The sequence below is a fragment of the Lasiosphaeria miniovina genome (genome assembly GCF_030549165.1).
Source record: "Lasiosphaeria miniovina strain SMH2392-1A chromosome Unknown B0T26scaffold_9, whole genome shotgun sequence".
In the NCBI taxonomy this organism is placed as follows: Eukaryota; Fungi; Ascomycota; class Sordariomycetes; order Sordariales; family Lasiosphaeriaceae; genus Lasiosphaeria; species Lasiosphaeria miniovina.
In genome coordinates this window covers 1,742,797-1,757,847 of record NW_026848228.1, presented here as the reverse complement: position 1 = coordinate 1,757,847, position 15,051 = coordinate 1,742,797, and the positions used below count along the sequence as shown (strand labels likewise).

At 56.1% G+C, this 15,051-nt stretch overlaps 5 protein-coding genes across 5 annotated transcripts; 2 read left to right on the top strand and 3 right to left on the bottom strand.

The window, feature by feature from the left end:
• Positions 1-2,063: 2,063 nt before the first annotated feature.
• Positions 2,064-3,481, bottom strand: B0T26DRAFT_796187 (uncharacterized protein; the record flags this gene model as incomplete). The annotated part of the gene is made up of 3 exons (XM_060446918.1): positions 3,164-3,481; positions 2,827-3,084; positions 2,064-2,766 (listed from the first exon to the last, which is right to left on the bottom strand). The coding sequence occupies exons 1-3, from the start codon at positions 3,235-3,237 to the stop codon at positions 2,064-2,066; spliced, it is 1,035 nt and encodes a 344-aa protein (XP_060289754.1). The 5' UTR covers positions 3,238-3,481.
• Positions 3,482-3,959: 478 nt separating this feature from the next.
• B0T26DRAFT_660086 (WD40-repeat-containing domain protein) lies at positions 3,960-5,550 on the top strand (the record flags this gene model as incomplete). The annotated part of the gene is made up of 2 exons (XM_060438998.1): positions 3,960-4,087; positions 4,158-5,550. The coding sequence occupies 2 exons, from the start codon at positions 3,960-3,962 to the stop codon at positions 5,548-5,550; spliced, it is 1,521 nt and encodes a 506-aa protein (XP_060289753.1).
• Positions 5,551-5,688: 138 nt separating this feature from the next.
• On the bottom strand, positions 5,689-8,887 carry B0T26DRAFT_796174 (uncharacterized protein; the record flags this gene model as incomplete). Its single annotated transcript, XM_060446917.1, has 4 exons — positions 5,689-7,526; positions 7,665-8,083; positions 8,174-8,404; positions 8,564-8,887. The coding sequence occupies 4 exons, from the start codon at positions 8,885-8,887 to the stop codon at positions 5,828-5,830; spliced, it is 2,673 nt and encodes an 890-aa protein (XP_060289752.1). The 3' UTR covers positions 5,689-5,827.
• Positions 8,888-9,615: 728 nt separating this feature from the next.
• Positions 9,616-11,686, bottom strand: B0T26DRAFT_540715 (amino acid/polyamine transporter I). Its single transcript, XM_060435571.1, has 4 exons — positions 11,465-11,686; positions 10,723-11,381; positions 9,972-10,602; positions 9,616-9,902 (listed from the first exon to the last, which is right to left on the bottom strand). Exons 2-4 carry the CDS (start codon positions 11,368-11,370, stop codon positions 9,859-9,861), a joined length of 1,323 nt encoding a protein of 440 aa, XP_060289751.1. The 5' UTR covers positions 11,371-11,381; positions 11,465-11,686; the 3' UTR covers positions 9,616-9,858.
• Positions 11,687-13,349: 1,663 nt separating this feature from the next.
• On the top strand, positions 13,350-14,987 carry B0T26DRAFT_660063 (ammonium transporter AmtB-like domain-containing protein; the record flags this gene model as incomplete). Its single annotated transcript, XM_060438996.1, has 5 exons — positions 13,350-13,448; positions 13,538-13,852; positions 13,912-14,005; positions 14,076-14,814; positions 14,873-14,987. 5 exons carry the CDS (start codon positions 13,350-13,352, stop codon positions 14,985-14,987), a joined length of 1,362 nt encoding a protein of 453 aa, XP_060289750.1.
• Positions 14,988-15,051: the final 64 nt, after the last annotated feature.

The following is a 15,051-nucleotide window of genomic DNA, read 5'->3' as shown; positions in this document are numbered from 1 at the left end:
CATTATGAAAAGAAAAGGAAAAGACAAAAAAGGAGTGTAGGGTGCCGCACAGTACAGACGAGGACTTGCAGAAAGAACAAGAAAGAAGGAAAGAAACCGAACACTAGGGGAAAGACAGAGTGACGCCACCCGCCTGCCCTTATGAAGGGGGGGGGACTCGCTCGAGTGCCGCCTCGTCCTCTCGGCATCGTGAACGGGATCGGCAGTCGCACACGCGGAGGGGAGGGGGGGAGCAACGCATATTGCCCCAACGCGCCAGACGCTGCACGGAGGACGTGATCGACTGTGCGCCTGTGAAAAGCCGGAGGATGCGGTTTGGAATGCGCACCAGACGCGGCCGAGGCTATTCTGCGTCGTGGCTGCGCGGCGAGGGCTGGTGTGGCGGTTAAAGTGCCACATGAGACGACGAGGGCGACGAGGCTCCGTTCTGCCATGTTCCAGAGGGCAGATCATTTCAGCGTCAGCGCACACCCATTCTGTTCTCCAACCAGCCGCGCCTGAATATTGCACACGCTGCCCAGCGGTGCCTTGCGGCTGGCCAATTTTTCTGGCGTCGGGAAAATGCCCAGCGACGTTTTATGTTTGTTGGCAGTCATCGCTCTCCCGGCGCGGCGAATTTTGCCGGAGAATTGTGTTGCTCAAGGGGCAGGAAAAAGGGGCCTTCTTCTCGCGGAGTAGAAACACCAGCCCCCATCCATCCATACCTAGGTACTCTGTAGGTATTATCCATCGCGACGCAAGAGAGAGAGATTCCCGGTCTCGTCATCTCGCCTTTCTGCAGGGGACGAGAGAACAGAGGCGATTCCAGGGTGTCGCTGTTTGCCCAGCCACAGCGCGCAGCACGCAACGCGGGATCAGATCCGAACCGAGATGGCGAAGAGTTGGAAACAGATGAAATCGTCTGCAGGTCAGGGGAGCGAGCCTGTGCGCAGACAGAACACCTAACCACCTTCAGCATGCGCGCACGCACGCACGCTAAGAGCGCCTCCGCATCGATCGCATCGCATCGGATCTCGCGAGGCGCATCCGATCGCATCAGCATCGATGCTGTCGGCCAGTCCCCCGCAAATGCCCGACTTGCATGGCTGTGCTCAGACTCGCAAGTCGCAACCCCCCAGGGCAAAGATCGGATGATACTCGCGGGGGGGACTGGGGCGGGAAGAGGTAAGGTAGGTAAGAAGGAAACACCGTCACACCCTCACTCGAGGGGCGCAAAGTGTTTGCCAAATTGTCATATTGTCTCTGGTCGCACCGAAACCGAACGAGTGTGAAGCGGAAGCACGTCTTCAATGCTTCGCGTTGTTTTTACACGCTGCTGCTGCTGGCGCTGACGACGACACCGCCATCTCGGCACGAATAAGAGTCGAGGTTCGGGACCGAAAGAAAATCACGCATTGCAAGTAATTGGAAGACGATAGGAGAGGTAATAGAAGCAAACGTATACTCAATATCTAGCAGCCTATTCGCAGACAGTGCTCAAGAATTCGTAGACAAGGTTGGCGGCTCGGACTGCACTGCATGCATGTGTTTGGCAGGGGAAGGGGAACCCCGGAGCGTCGACAAAACAGTGCTGCAACTTGGGCTGTGGGTCTTCCACTAAAATGCACTCCGAACCCTAACCCCCATGTGTGACTCCCAAAACGGCAGCACCAGCAGCGGTTCCCGTCTCCGGCAGTGACCTGTCTACATGAAATCGACCTGTATAGCAAACCTAGCAAATAGACACCATAGCTTGTCCGCAGGCTTGAGGTCTCCCGCCTTAACTAATGCAACGCCGTCCAAAACCCAGCAGCTAAATGAATAGCAAAACGAGATACGGCCTTAACATGTCTCGCCTCCTCCAGCTAGCCTCGCCCTCCTAATCCGCACCATACAACACCCACGCTAAGAGACAATGCGCCCCCAACACGGTGGGTTTCCTGCTGGTATCCCTATATCGGTGACGGGATGATTCCCCTGTTTTGGAATAATAAATAAGAAAGAAGGGACAAGAAGAATGGGGACGAGAGAGAACCTCCCAGAAGGCTCCGCTTAGCTCAATAACGAACTACCTTCCGGCGCGCCTAGCCACGGTTGGTGTCGTAATTCCTGTGCGGGTCGCCGATTCCGCCGGGTCTCAGCAAAGGCGCCGTCTCGGCCGCGGCGTCGCTCTCCTGGCGTTCGAGTATGTTCTGAAGCTGCTCAGGCGTCTCGGCGTAGTGCTCGGGGTGCGACGTGTAACGGCCCGGCACGTCGTCATCAAAGCCGTTAGCGTGTAGATGCGAAGGGGGCAGTCCCTGGATCGGCAGCGGCTTCAGGCCGCGGAGGTTGCGTGCCTGGATCTCGTAGTAGATGGCCATGTACAGCAGCGCGCCTTGCATCGTGGCCGTCAGAACGAAAATACCCCACGAGCTCCATCCCGCCCAGCCCAGTCGAGCGAACAGGCTGGCCGCGAAGACGAAGCCCCCGGGCGTCTGGATGCACATCATCGGGATGCTCAGACTGCCAACGTGCTTAAGGTGGTAGGTGGTCCATATCTGCGGTATGTATTGCACGGCAGCGAGAAGGGCGGCCATGACTCCGAGCACGTTGGCCCAGACAGAGAGATGCTCGGGGGCGATGGTCGTGAGGATTCCCGTCACGACGATGACGACAAGGCCGTGCACGAGGGTCAGCGAGGCGACCAGCAAGGCCGTCTGCCATTTAGGCTCCGCTTCCTCGTCAGCACCGAGCTCTCCACCATCCTGCTCATTATTGTATCGGAAGAAGACAAGGAAGAGAACGAAACTGGATATGAGGCAGGTCAGCTGTTGTGTATGCATCATGCTGCAGCGCCGGAGCACCTACATGAAGGTAAAGCAGATCCATTGGACGCCAAGCTGTGCGATGCCCAAAAGCCCGGCAACGCAGTGAAATGTCTCGAGCTCCTTGCAGCAAGCAACGTCCTGCCGCGACTGGGGAAGCAGCAGGATGTTGGCAAAGGCCGATGTGGCGGACGTGGTGCCGAGTAGGACAAAGTAGGGGGAGATGCCTTCGGAGGTGCCGCGTTGGATGATGCGGGCGTGCTGAGGGAGATAACTGATAAGCATTCCTACGAGGATGAGGCTGAAGCAGTGTCAGTGTCAGCATTAACCCGCAGAGAATGGATAGGGAAGGAATGTGTGGGGAAGTCGTCACCACGTACATTGAAACAATGAGGTTAACGACGCTGAGGTCGCGAAGCCCCTCGCAGAGATCCTCACGCCATAGCGAATCCATAGCGACAGCACAATTGGCGGGTTCTTTTCCGGTCGTGGTGTTATGCAGGTAGGTATCCGAGACAGTGGCAGGTGCCTGATATGCTCCGATTGCTGGCTCCTTTGTTCGCCGCCTCGCAGGGCGTGGGGGATGGCCCGTGTTGGCTTTCGAAGGCGGCTTATCCGGCGATCTTGATGGCACAGAAACGACAGGCCCCGACCGCAATCCTCAGTTTGAGGGACGGCGTCTTCGTATGATGAAGATGCCCCTAGACTTAAAGCTGGCGTCTGGGAGCTTGAAGCCGTCTCGGTCGTTGTCGTAAGGTAGAAGGTAAAAGGAGCTCCTGCCCTAAATGCAGGTCACTGCAGTGGAGCTCTGTAGCTACCCTACTGCCTGCCGGGGGTCACGGGTAGCGTTAGGATCCACTTCAGCGCCAGGCACGGACACCAGAGAATGGGCCCGCCAGTGACCGTAAAACAGATACCGAAATGTGAATGTACCTCAGCACCAAATCATAGCAGTGAGGTACCTCGCCAGCTCAGGTCGAATCCAGCCAAGATCCTGAAGCGCATTCGACTCAGCAAGCCAACCCCACAGCTTGGAAAAGACAGGTCCTTCTTCCATCCGATGTTGGTCGCGGGTTCGGAACGCAATCAGAAAGGAAGAAGAAGAAAAAAACCACGACTTCTCACTCGCCTGCACGATCATTCAGTCCTTCTCCTTTCTTCCGCTTGAACTCAAGGATGAAGGCGGCGCCGCCACTCACCCTTCTGGCTTCGACTAGCAACCCTGACGGATCGTCTCCTCACAGGAGCAAAGACCGCCGGCCTGATCTGCACGACCAGGCCTCCTTCTTTCGGAGCGTCCAATGGTGAGTTCTCGACCTCTAGTTCTCGAGCTGCAAACTCAGTTGCTGACAAGACGTCATTCTCTGTTTCCAGGTCCGCAGATGGGTCGACGCTGTTCACCACCTCCTCGTCGAATCGCATCTGTTCATTTGTGCTTTCGGCGGATCTTCTCGAGCCGCGGCAGGAGCCCACCCCGCTGAATGCGCTCGGCACCCTCATTCTCCCCGAGGCAACGAGCGCCGTTGCGCCTTGCCCGTATTTCAGCATCCGGCACCTAGGCACCCAGGTACTCCTGACCAGCTGCGCAGATCAGCCCATCCAACTGCACTATGCATTCTTGCCGTCGCCAGAAAGCGAGGAGTCCGTAGGTGATGGCTGCGCAATGTCGCTTCCCCCTCCTCACTCCCCCCCTCCCATCGCGAGCTACCGCCTCATCAAGCAAGAAACCGAGGAGTACATGCCTGTGTCGTCTTTGATCTGGCCTGCTCCTGGAACCCACTTCATTGCGGGTACGCTGAATCGCATCGCCCTATATGATATATCGCGTTCGAGCGCAGTGCACAGCGAGCCGATCCTGACTATCCGGACAATTCCGTCTCGGAAAGACATAAATAATAGTGTCAAAGTCACCGGACTGCGCGGCCATGTATCAGCGCTGGCAGTCCAGCCCGATGCTAGTGGTGTCGCTGGGATGCTTGCCGCTGGCACACGGATTCGCGACGTGGGCCTATACGACCTGAAGGGGGGCACCGGCCTCTGTCTCAACTCGTGGAACGTAGAGCGCGATGCGGCCAAGTCCAAGATTGGCGGTCTCGGCATCATGCAAACAATTTGGTCCCCGTGCGGACGGTACTTGGCTATCAACGAGCGGAAGTCCAGCGGGCTGCTGGTGTACGACGTGAGAAGTACGTCTCGGTTGCTCGCCTATCTGACTGGCCGGAATGGAGAAACACCACAACGAATGAGTTGTGATGTATTCCAGCCGTCTAAAGCCGAGGCCAACGGAGGTGGCTTTGAGCTTTGGGCCGGGACAATGGACGGCACCGTGGTTGTCTGGGAAGGAGTCGGGAGGCAGGAGGGCGCTGTCAAGCCCTCCTGGGACTGGAAAGCTCATGGATCGTCAGTTGGCGGTGCCGCACTGCACAGTTCAGGCTCGGTCGTTGCGACGTGCTCTGGCTCATTGGTGTACGTGGATGACGAGAGCTCGGATGAGAGTGAGTCTGATAGCTCTGGTGAGCCCGGCGGCTCTGGGGAGTCCCACATGTCTGTCGAGACCGGTTCAGCCTCGAATAGGGCTCGACGCCCACGCCAGCGCCAGCACAAACGCTTTGTCCCGAAACCCCCGGCCATGGTAGAGACCAGTCTCAAGCTTTGGAGCGTGGGTGCGAAGCCGGCCGGCCCATCACATGCCGAGACCGCATACCATGGAGACGACAACCACCAACAATTACCGAGCAATCTTGCGCATCCGACCGTTGGATTATGAAGCACAATTTCGTGTCTTTCATGCTGCCAGCTAACGTCAAGCTCTCTTTAATCCAGCTCATCGCCAGCGGAGCCAATAATCTATTCAGCAAGTATCAGGATATGGGGCCTCTACTATCGCATCAATCCCCGTGTAGCCAACGGCTCAGCAAATATCCCAACCGAAAGCAACCCCTATATACGGATCATACCAGTCAGCAACACAACATGCAACATTTTATAAGCAACTCAACCTCCACATAATTCCGCCAGGTTTCCCATCCGGAGGCTTTGTCGTTTCACTGCAGAAACCGACCTTCGTCCACTACACGTTGGCCCCGCGGCTCATCAATAGCACTGCTCACCCTATCCAGGAGCCTCCGGCCTCCGAATAATTCCTCGAATATTTCAAGTCTCTTTTCGCGTGTCATGGCGACAAACTGTGGCAGCCCGTACAGCTGCTTGCCACCAATCGCTTGCTCGCCGTCCGGAAGCTTGAGAGTTCCCAGAACCACATGCGCAGCGTACACGTTCATGCCTGCGCGGCGGAGAAAGAGCTCCCAGCATGTCTCCTCCTGGAGCAACAGATGTTGAACGGGCAAGGCCTCGGACGCATGTTTGCACACGGCTGCGGCGATCCACCTGGCGAGCGTCCCACTGCCACCTCCTGCGTACATGACCTGGATGTCTGTCTCTCGGATCCCTGCTGCGAAGTCCCGAAACTCGACGAGGGCGTTCGCGTCGGATTGTGAGGGCGGGCTCATGGTCTCGCTATGTTTGTTTCCCTCGGAAACCATAATTATCAGGCGCTCATACCGAGCGGCGATGTTCTCAACCACCTGGCAGAAGGGTAGCTGTCTTGCCGCCTTGCCAGGTATGGGCTTCTGTCTGAGCCGTATCATTGTTGTCATCATGACTCCTGTCGCAGGTGACAGAATAATGTCGGCCTCGTCATTGCTGGGAGACTGGTTGTGTGGGATCGACCTGGTGGGTCGGTGCCTTTGGTAGTCTCTCAACACCAGATCGGCTCCGGGAAGAAGCTTCTCAAGATGGCTGGTCAATATATTAGAAACGGTGAATGCCACCACCACTCTCGGCGGCGTCGGAGGTAGTGTAAACTCTGGTGCAAGTGCCTGGATGGGCTTGGGTGGAGGCATTAGTAGCCTATCCAAGCCCTTGGGTGTCAGACGCTGGAGTGCGTTCTGGTCTGAAGGGTTGGCTATCGTCTTTTGTGGGCCAGAATAGAAGCTGTGCGTGAGTTTTGGCTTCTTTGGGAAGTTGAGCTCGATAAAGTTGTTGTCCACCAGTGGCGAAAAGTCCGTGTACTCGTTCAGAAATCCTCTCAGCGCTGCCTGGTCAATGGAAAATGCATGTGATTCTGATGCCGTTGTGAACCCAGAGACCTGTTCTCCAGTTGCCGTTCTTTTCTGAGACAGTTCTTCTATTTGACGCTTTCTTCCCTTCACCAGGGCCGTTAAATCTTGTGGAAGCGGCCTCGTAGGAACCGGAGCTGGCGGCACGGGCTCTGCTGGCACTGTTGCTGCCTCTTGCTGGAAAGGCCTCGTAGAGACAACTCGTACTGTGCTGGGTGGGTTAGTTGGGGCATCGTGGCAAATGATCAAATCCACCTCGCCGTCCTCGTAGTCGACACCGTCGTCATCGTTGTCATCATCGTCCATCCGAAGAATGGCCAGTCCAGGGCGCTTCTCAATGTAATCCGCACTTTTCAAAACTTCCTTTTCTCGCGGTATCTTGATAAATGGTTCCAGAACGCTCTCCTCTGTTTCGATCTTCTCGGAGACGAGCGTCTTATGACCCATGTGAGCGAGGGGCGCCCACACCATTCTCTGTTCTGAAATCCTGTTGGCGGGCCACTTTGGGCCTTGCCAGTCGACCAAAGTGTTGCTTCTGATCCATACAAAGGCTCTTCTGGAGTCCCAGAGCTGCGTCTCCCACTGGGGCGCCGGGAGAGAGAAGTCAACTACCGGGACGGCTACCCTCGCGGTGGCGTCCAGCGGCTGCAGCTTCTCCTGCTCGGCCGACATCATGACGGATCGTGCCTTGGCTTGGAGAAACTCTGTAAAGTCTTCGTCTGCTGCCTTGTCTGGTCCAATCGATATAGTATCGCTGCTAGACGCGAGTGCCTTTGCTTGGGCGAGGTCTTCCGGGCCCATGATTCTAAGCGGTTGGTTTGCTATCCCGTCGTCGCAGCGCTCGCAAAGCAGAAACGGTACGTCCATCTTGAGATCTCGGGACACTGGCAGGGGTGAGGCTGTAAAGATCGATTCCGAAAGCTCTCCAGTCTTGATCATATGAGAGACGTCAATATCTTTGTATCCTTCTGGCGAAGGCGGCGGCTTGGAACCAATTTCTGCCCAGAATTCAAGATCTTGCTCGAATATTCTTGACTCGGTAGCCTCTAGTTCGGCGCTTATCCCCAGACTCGTGTCGGATGGCTCTGCCAACTCGCATGACTCCTCGTCCGGGATGAAGTACTCTTGCTGTGGCTGTAAGTGAGGGCTCACCAGCGGTGTGAAGCACTCTCTATCTCCAACCTGGCAGACGTATTAGCTCAATCGTGCTTCTTGAATCCACAGTGTTTGTAGTAAAATCAAAGCAGCATAGTTGATTGCTTCGAAACTTACCCCCGTATAAGTTGAAATACTCTCCACAAAGTCCCGCCGGTCGCCTTCCGACCAATTCTCCTTGAGGATCTGGACCAAGTAGCCCAATGTGTCTCGATTCACCTCGAGGGTCTCTTTTTCTAGGCTCTCAATGATAGCACTATGCTTGTGCTTCGAGCTGTCGGGGAACTCGAGCCCTTCACCTTTGTTGGCGTTAGTGGGATGAAGGGGAAGGCGGTGCTGGGGAAGCTGCTCTGTTCGGAAGGCCTTCACGCGACGAGCTAGGCGTCGGCAGTCGCTGGCATGGTCGCTGCGGAGTGTGGGAAGTTCCAGCTTGAAGCCTTTTGTCTCGGAGCAGGATAGCTTTAGCATGAGGTCCGAGATCATCTCGCTGGTGCAGGGCCGGCAGACTTTTTGGAGAAACTGCAGTGATTTGATAGGTGCTTGCCATTGCTCCGGTGTGGGGATGATGGGGCGGAAGAGACACTCAGTGAGTTCCTTGAGTTCAATGAGCTGTTCGTCTTCGAGACGGTGACTGGAGGCGGCGATGAAGCCGCCGTCATTGAGAGAGCCGGGCCAAGGGTCGAGTCCCAAGCTGTCGATAGTCAAGCCGTTATACTGTGCATACTCGTCCACGGCGATATTGGAAGAAGAAATCTTAGCGGTGACTGCTGGAAATTGACCCTGAAAGGACCCCTTCAAGGTAAGCAGGTTCTCCCCAGTCTCGAATTCCATGTTGCACCACTACCGACGGCAGCACCTGCAAAGACTGGCGGTGTTGGAGAAAGACTTTTGCCGCGAGTCCGAAATAATTAGGAAGCATCTGATGGCCTCAGAGGCTCATCGTATTTGGATGGGCTCCAGAAGAGAAGAGGACTACTGGGCGCGGTTGGGTGGCGGGGATTTTCAAACTTTTTGATTTCGGATGAAAAGAAAAGTTGTTAGAGCCCTAGCGAATTGTGGCCATGAAGCAAATTTAAAAAACGCAGTCTCGACGAAATCGAGGCAGGAACGACGACTCCACAGGCCTACTACTACTCATGTTGCCTACTTTCAAGTTTCCAAATTCGCCTGATATAGTGCTGCTACAGTACCTATACCTACTGTAGGCACCTAAGATATCTTATCTTAGTGTAGGTAAACCTAGACGTAGTTCTTTTATCCATTAGATTTTTACCCTCCCTTTTTCACCTTCCAGACATTCGCCATGCGTATCACACGAGTATCAACCGACTACAGAAGATAGAACGATGGTAAATAGCCAGGTAATTCTATCCAGACCAAAGGATAATTAATTCACCTCACAGCGTAACTGCTATCACGAAGACAATCTGATAAGCATTGAGCGTCCCGGGCCTGCCTTGTAGGTAAGTAATCTGATTAGGACGCACTCCCCAGCCAGACATGGAAGCCTAGAGCACCGAGCCACAGGCATCTGTTTTGTCTGCCGGCATAACGACACACCGTCACAATGGAAGTTTTATCTAGACTAGGTCCTCTTTTCTTCTCTCGTGTATTATATTTTCGCACCGAATGTTGAACATCTACTTCTATCCCAGCGCTGTAGCCTGTCTTCGTACTAGGTACATTCACTGCTAGAGGATTGGTTTGTACTTGCAGAAGGCTTGTAAACAACAAAAGAAGCAGAAGAATTCCAAAATGAAGTCACTAATTACATCGCTATTATTATTAATTATCCATCTTTTCTACTCCGCCGCCAACCCGTCCGACTCAGGCGGTCCTTTGTACACTGCATCAAGACGAGAGCTGTTAGCCAAAGCCGAGAAAAAGAGTCGGGGGATACAACTAGGAGACGTACCCTTGCGCGCATACACGCCGTACCACAGAGCGCTGAGGGCCATGAAGCCGACGAAGACGACGATGGCGTAGTTCATGGTGATCTCGTCGACGGGCAGGACCTGGGGCATGGAGAAGAGGACGGTCTCGAAGGCGATCCACAGGACGGCGACGGCATTGACAGGCCAGCCGATCTTAGGGCCCATGGTCCAGCGGGCGCCGTTGACCTCGCGGCGGCGGTGCCACATGGAGATGCAGATGGGGATGGCGTACGACACGGCGAGCGAGATGACGCCGACCGACACGAAGGCCAGGAACGCCGATGACGAGCCCAGGTTGATCAGGCCCAGCAGCATCTGCACGACGGTGGTCAGCGCGAGCGCCCAGATGGGCGTCTCGGCGCGCGCGTCGACCTTCTTCCACAGCCCTGACAGCGGGATGGCCTCGTCGCGCGCAAACGCCCACGTGCACCGCGACGCCGCCACCGTGATGGAGATGGAGCAGAAGAAGGTGATGATCAGCACCAGCATCGTCAGCCCCAGCCCGCCTCCCGGCGACCCCATGACGGCCTGGAAGATGTACGGCAGCGCCTGCGCAACGGGCGCGTTCAGGATGTCGGCGAGCGCGGGCATCGTGGCGCAGATCGGGATAATCTAGACATGGATCGGCTGGGCGTCAGAAAACGATTTCCTAGTCTTTCCCCAGCTGCCCGTCTTCTTTCCGACCCATCCCTAAGCTCACAGAACAAAACAGGGGGTTGCGCTGCGACTCACAAAGAACAGCCCGGCGATTCCTCCCACGGGCACGCACAGGGCAATGGCCTTAGGCAGCTTCACGGCCGGGTCTCCGCACTCCTCGGCCATGGCCGAGATCATGCCGATGGCGGAGAAGGTGTAGGCGGCGGGCAGGATGCCAATGAAGAAAGAAAAGTCGCCCCAGCCCGAGATGGAATTGTCGAAGTGGCCGAGGGTGTCCGAGGGCGAGTTCCTACCCACGTCGGCCTTGACCGAGAGGCAGATGAGGGTGATGAAGATGGCCAGGGCCGTGAAGGCGGCGCAGAAGGTGTCGACGTGCGGCAGGAAGCGGTTGCCGTAGGCGCACACAAAGAAGGTGATGATGCAGATGGCGTAAAACATGAGCAGCAGCTGGTACGGCTCGACCTCGAATTCCGGGTGGTACATGGCCACACAGGCGGCGATCAGCGAGGCGAAGCCAAAGTTGACCGACAGGGTGATGGTCCAGTTCCCGATCAGCCACGTCCAGCCCGTTATGAAGGACAGCACCGTACGGACGCTGTGCGGCGCGAGCTGGAACGACCAGTAGTAAGGCCCGGCAGAGGTCGGGTAGCGCGACGCGAGCTCGCCGAGGGAGAGAGCCACGCACTCGTCGACGATGAGGACCACGATCCAGCCTAGGAACATGGGCAATTGGCCTTCAATGCCAACGTCATCGCGGTTAGTTATGCAGTTCTGGTGCAAATCCTTTCTACTTCGATTCTCGCGTCTTTTGACTCACCTCCGCCATAGATGGCGCTGATCAGCGGTCCACCGAAGCCATACGGGATCTGAGGCGCATGAGAAAAAGATTTTCATGTCAGCTGCTGCAGGCCGTAGCACCATTGCAGTAGCAATCGGGGAGAGATCAAAAAGGGATAATTAGAACCAGCATACAGCAGCAATGGCCAGAGACTGGAACAGCAAGGTAAACATGGACCGGTTGCGCCGCAGCTCGGGCTTGTAGCCCAAGATGTTGAGAATGTCAACCTCTTGGCTTTCGCCCGAGGCGTTTTGCGCCTCGACCTGCGGGCCGGCGTCCTTCTTCTCGTCCATCTCGGCGCTCAGGTGGAGCCTGGCTCCCGAGACCCGGAGCCGGGGAATCGGCTAAATAGCAGCTCTAGGCGGCCCGGCTTTTACGGGCGCTTGGATGCTTTCGGGGGGGGGGGGGCGCGGCGCGGCGCGCGACGCAGTCGGATGCAGGTTGCGGTGCGGTGCGAGTGGATAAAGTGGGCGTGGAGTGCGTGCAGGATGCCAGCCAGGATCGATCCGCTGCGTTACACTGCGAGAGATACTCGGGTCCCGCTCGTGAGGGCCAAGGGCAACACCAAGGCAGCGTTACGGAGAAAGTACCGTAGTTAACACAAGAACGGTGCCGGGCCAAGAAGGAGAAAAGAGGCAGGCCAAGGGCTTGGCCGCGAGATTTGTTTTATCTGTGGATGCCCTGGGGAAAACGCGTCTCACGGCCAAGGAAGGATGCATATATAGCCAAGCCGATGGGGCGAGTGTAGATTTAGATAGCTACCTACTGGTTACTGAACTGTGCCTGCTATCAGAGCCTAGTCGAACGAATAAGCTCTGGCTTTGACCTCTTACCGCAGGGGAGCTCTCTCTTCCCCGCAGAGTCAGACCCCGGCCACTGGAAGTTAGGTAGCCAACAAGCCATTATCGCCTATGTGGACCGCCGTCGATTGCACTCGGATCGGTCGTGGGACGGCCCTCTCTGGAGATTTGATACGAGTCCGGCCTGCATGCATGCAGACGCCCACCGCGCGGGCTTAGCTGGGTGTGATGGTGTGGGGGGAAGCCTCGGTAGCGTTCAATGGGGGAACTCGAGGGAACCAACAAGGAGGCCCCAAGACAATAACTCCCTGCGGTGCGTTCTGGAACGTGGTTGGTGAGGAGCTCTCGCCACGAATGAATGGCTAGGTGGGCCGTTGATTTGTCTAGCCCTACCGTATCTCAGGTACTCCGTCCTCTGCAGATTGCGTACTGTGTCACTCGATTGGAGGGTGATGTTGGCGTCGAGGTGCTACTGGTGAGCTAGCGGTGGTTAAGCTCGCATCAACCTAGGTCCCATCAAGGTCGGCCTCCGGGTTTCTAGGGGAACTTCAGAGGGGGGCCGTTATCGAGCTCGGAGCTGTAGGCGGGATCACCCTCAGGCTAGGCTTCTTTGAGGAAAAAAGTACTGGGTAGCTTGCTTATCGGGCGCAAACACCCCCCAAATAAGCCGCTGTTGGTGTGTTGGACCGGCTTATCGAGGACTTATCAACGAGCTCGATCGACTAGATCGCAGTGTTTGCTGCCAAAAGTCGTAGACATTCTTACTGTATTCCGTAACCGATTCCGAAGCCGATCCCGAAATTGTAGCTAGGACGGCTAGTCGAGGGGTTTGGGGTTTCGAGTGTTGCCACATGCAAGCGAGGGAGATGACATAAAATACCAACGCACCAAAGGCGACCCAGATGCAATGATCTCTTCCCGGCTCGTCCTCAGCGTTGTTTATCTCGGCCCCAGGCAGCGAGTGGTTCTCCAAAGATCGGAGATCTCGACCAGCTCCATGCAGGGACCCGAATTCCACTTTCCCCTCCAGCTTCCTGAAACCCCCCCTCCGGCCCTCCCGAGCCATGGCTTCGTCCGTGTTGCAGGCCTGGGAGGCATGCGATAAGATCGACACCCTCTTCATCCTAGTATGCACCGTGTTTTGTTGGACCATCGTACCTACAGTAAGTCGTGTGCACGTCCTCCCTTTGCTCCCCCAGCGGAACGGAGTATTGGGCCACGCCAGACCATGATCGCTCACCCTCTCCAATAGGTCGGCATTGCATATGGAGGCTACACATGGAAGCGCAACGGGTTGAGCGCCGCCATGGCGGCCGTGCTTGCCATTGCGACGTGTTCGGTCCAGTGGTTTGTCATTGGCTACACCATCGCCTATGGCGAGGGCGGATGGTTCTTCGGTGATTTCAAGTACCTGTTTCACCGAGGTGTGCTCGCCGAGCCAGTGGGAACAATTCCAGCCATCCTCTTCAGCGAGTTTCAGCTAGTTTTCGAGGCAACCGTCTGTGCCATTGCAATAGGCGGCATTTGCGAGCGTGGAAGACTATGGCCGGCGGTTTTCTTTATCGCCGTAAGTTCCCATATGTTGGGGCTATAGGGCAAAACTGGTCAAGCTAACAGGCACCACAGTTATGGTCGACCTTCATATATTGCCCCTTGGCCCACATGGTATGGGGCGGAGGCTTCCTCGGTGAAGACCTCGGGGTGCTAGATTTCGCAGGAGGTAGGAAGAAACTGCCGAAACTTCAACCTGTTGGGAGGTGAAGTGGCTAACCACGGAACCTGCCGCCTAGGAACTCCCGTCCATGTCTGTTCCGGAGCATCGGCCACTGCTCTGAGCATCTACTTGTCGTACCCTATCTTCCGGTCCCGTAAATCGGCGGTTCGTACCCCGACGCACATTCGCCTCCACCGGCCGGGAAACTCCTTCTTCCAGCTGCTGGCCATGATCATCATTTGGGGGTCATGGCTCGCCTTTGACGCCGGCACAGTTCTCGCACTAAACTTCCAGGCAGTCATGGCGCTCTGTGTGACCAACCTGTGTGCCTCGTCCGGTGCCTTGACGTGGGCTCTCTGGACGTACTTCGAGACAGGGAAATGGTCGCTGGACTCGACGTTTATGGGCGCAATCTCTGGTCTCGTCATGATCACGCCGGCTGCTGGCTTCATAGACATGCCGACAGCCTTTTTCTTCGGCATATCCGGGGCACTCCTCTGTCGCCAAGCTCTCCGAATCAAGTTCACCAAGCTCGCACAACACTGGCGCTGGGTCGACAACGGAGACACCTTTGCTACGCACTGCATTGGCGGCATGGCTGCTACAATCTGCACTGGCTTGTTCGCACAAAAAGAGGTTGCCGCGTACGGCGGGCTCGATATTGCAGGTGGCGTCTTCTTTGACGGCAACATCCGCCAGCTTTGGGTCCAGATTGTCGAGGTTATCGTCGGCTTTTCCTGGGCGTTTGGGGGGTCTTATATCATAATAGCTCTGATCGACTGTGTGCCTGGCCTCGAGGTCCTGGCCATCGATAAGTCAGTCCAAATCGAGAAACCCCTTCAGACCGAACCGCTGAAACTAATGTGTGACCAGGCATATACATGAAGGACTTGACCTCAACGAGACGGAGGAATCTTTGGCCGGTCTGGAATATCCCGACGAGGTGGATTACACCCCAACAGCAAAGGGGAATATTGCTCTGGACTAGAAAAAATGGCCCGTGGTAAAAAAAAATAAAAATAAAAATAAAATGGGATGACGGTGATGAAGAA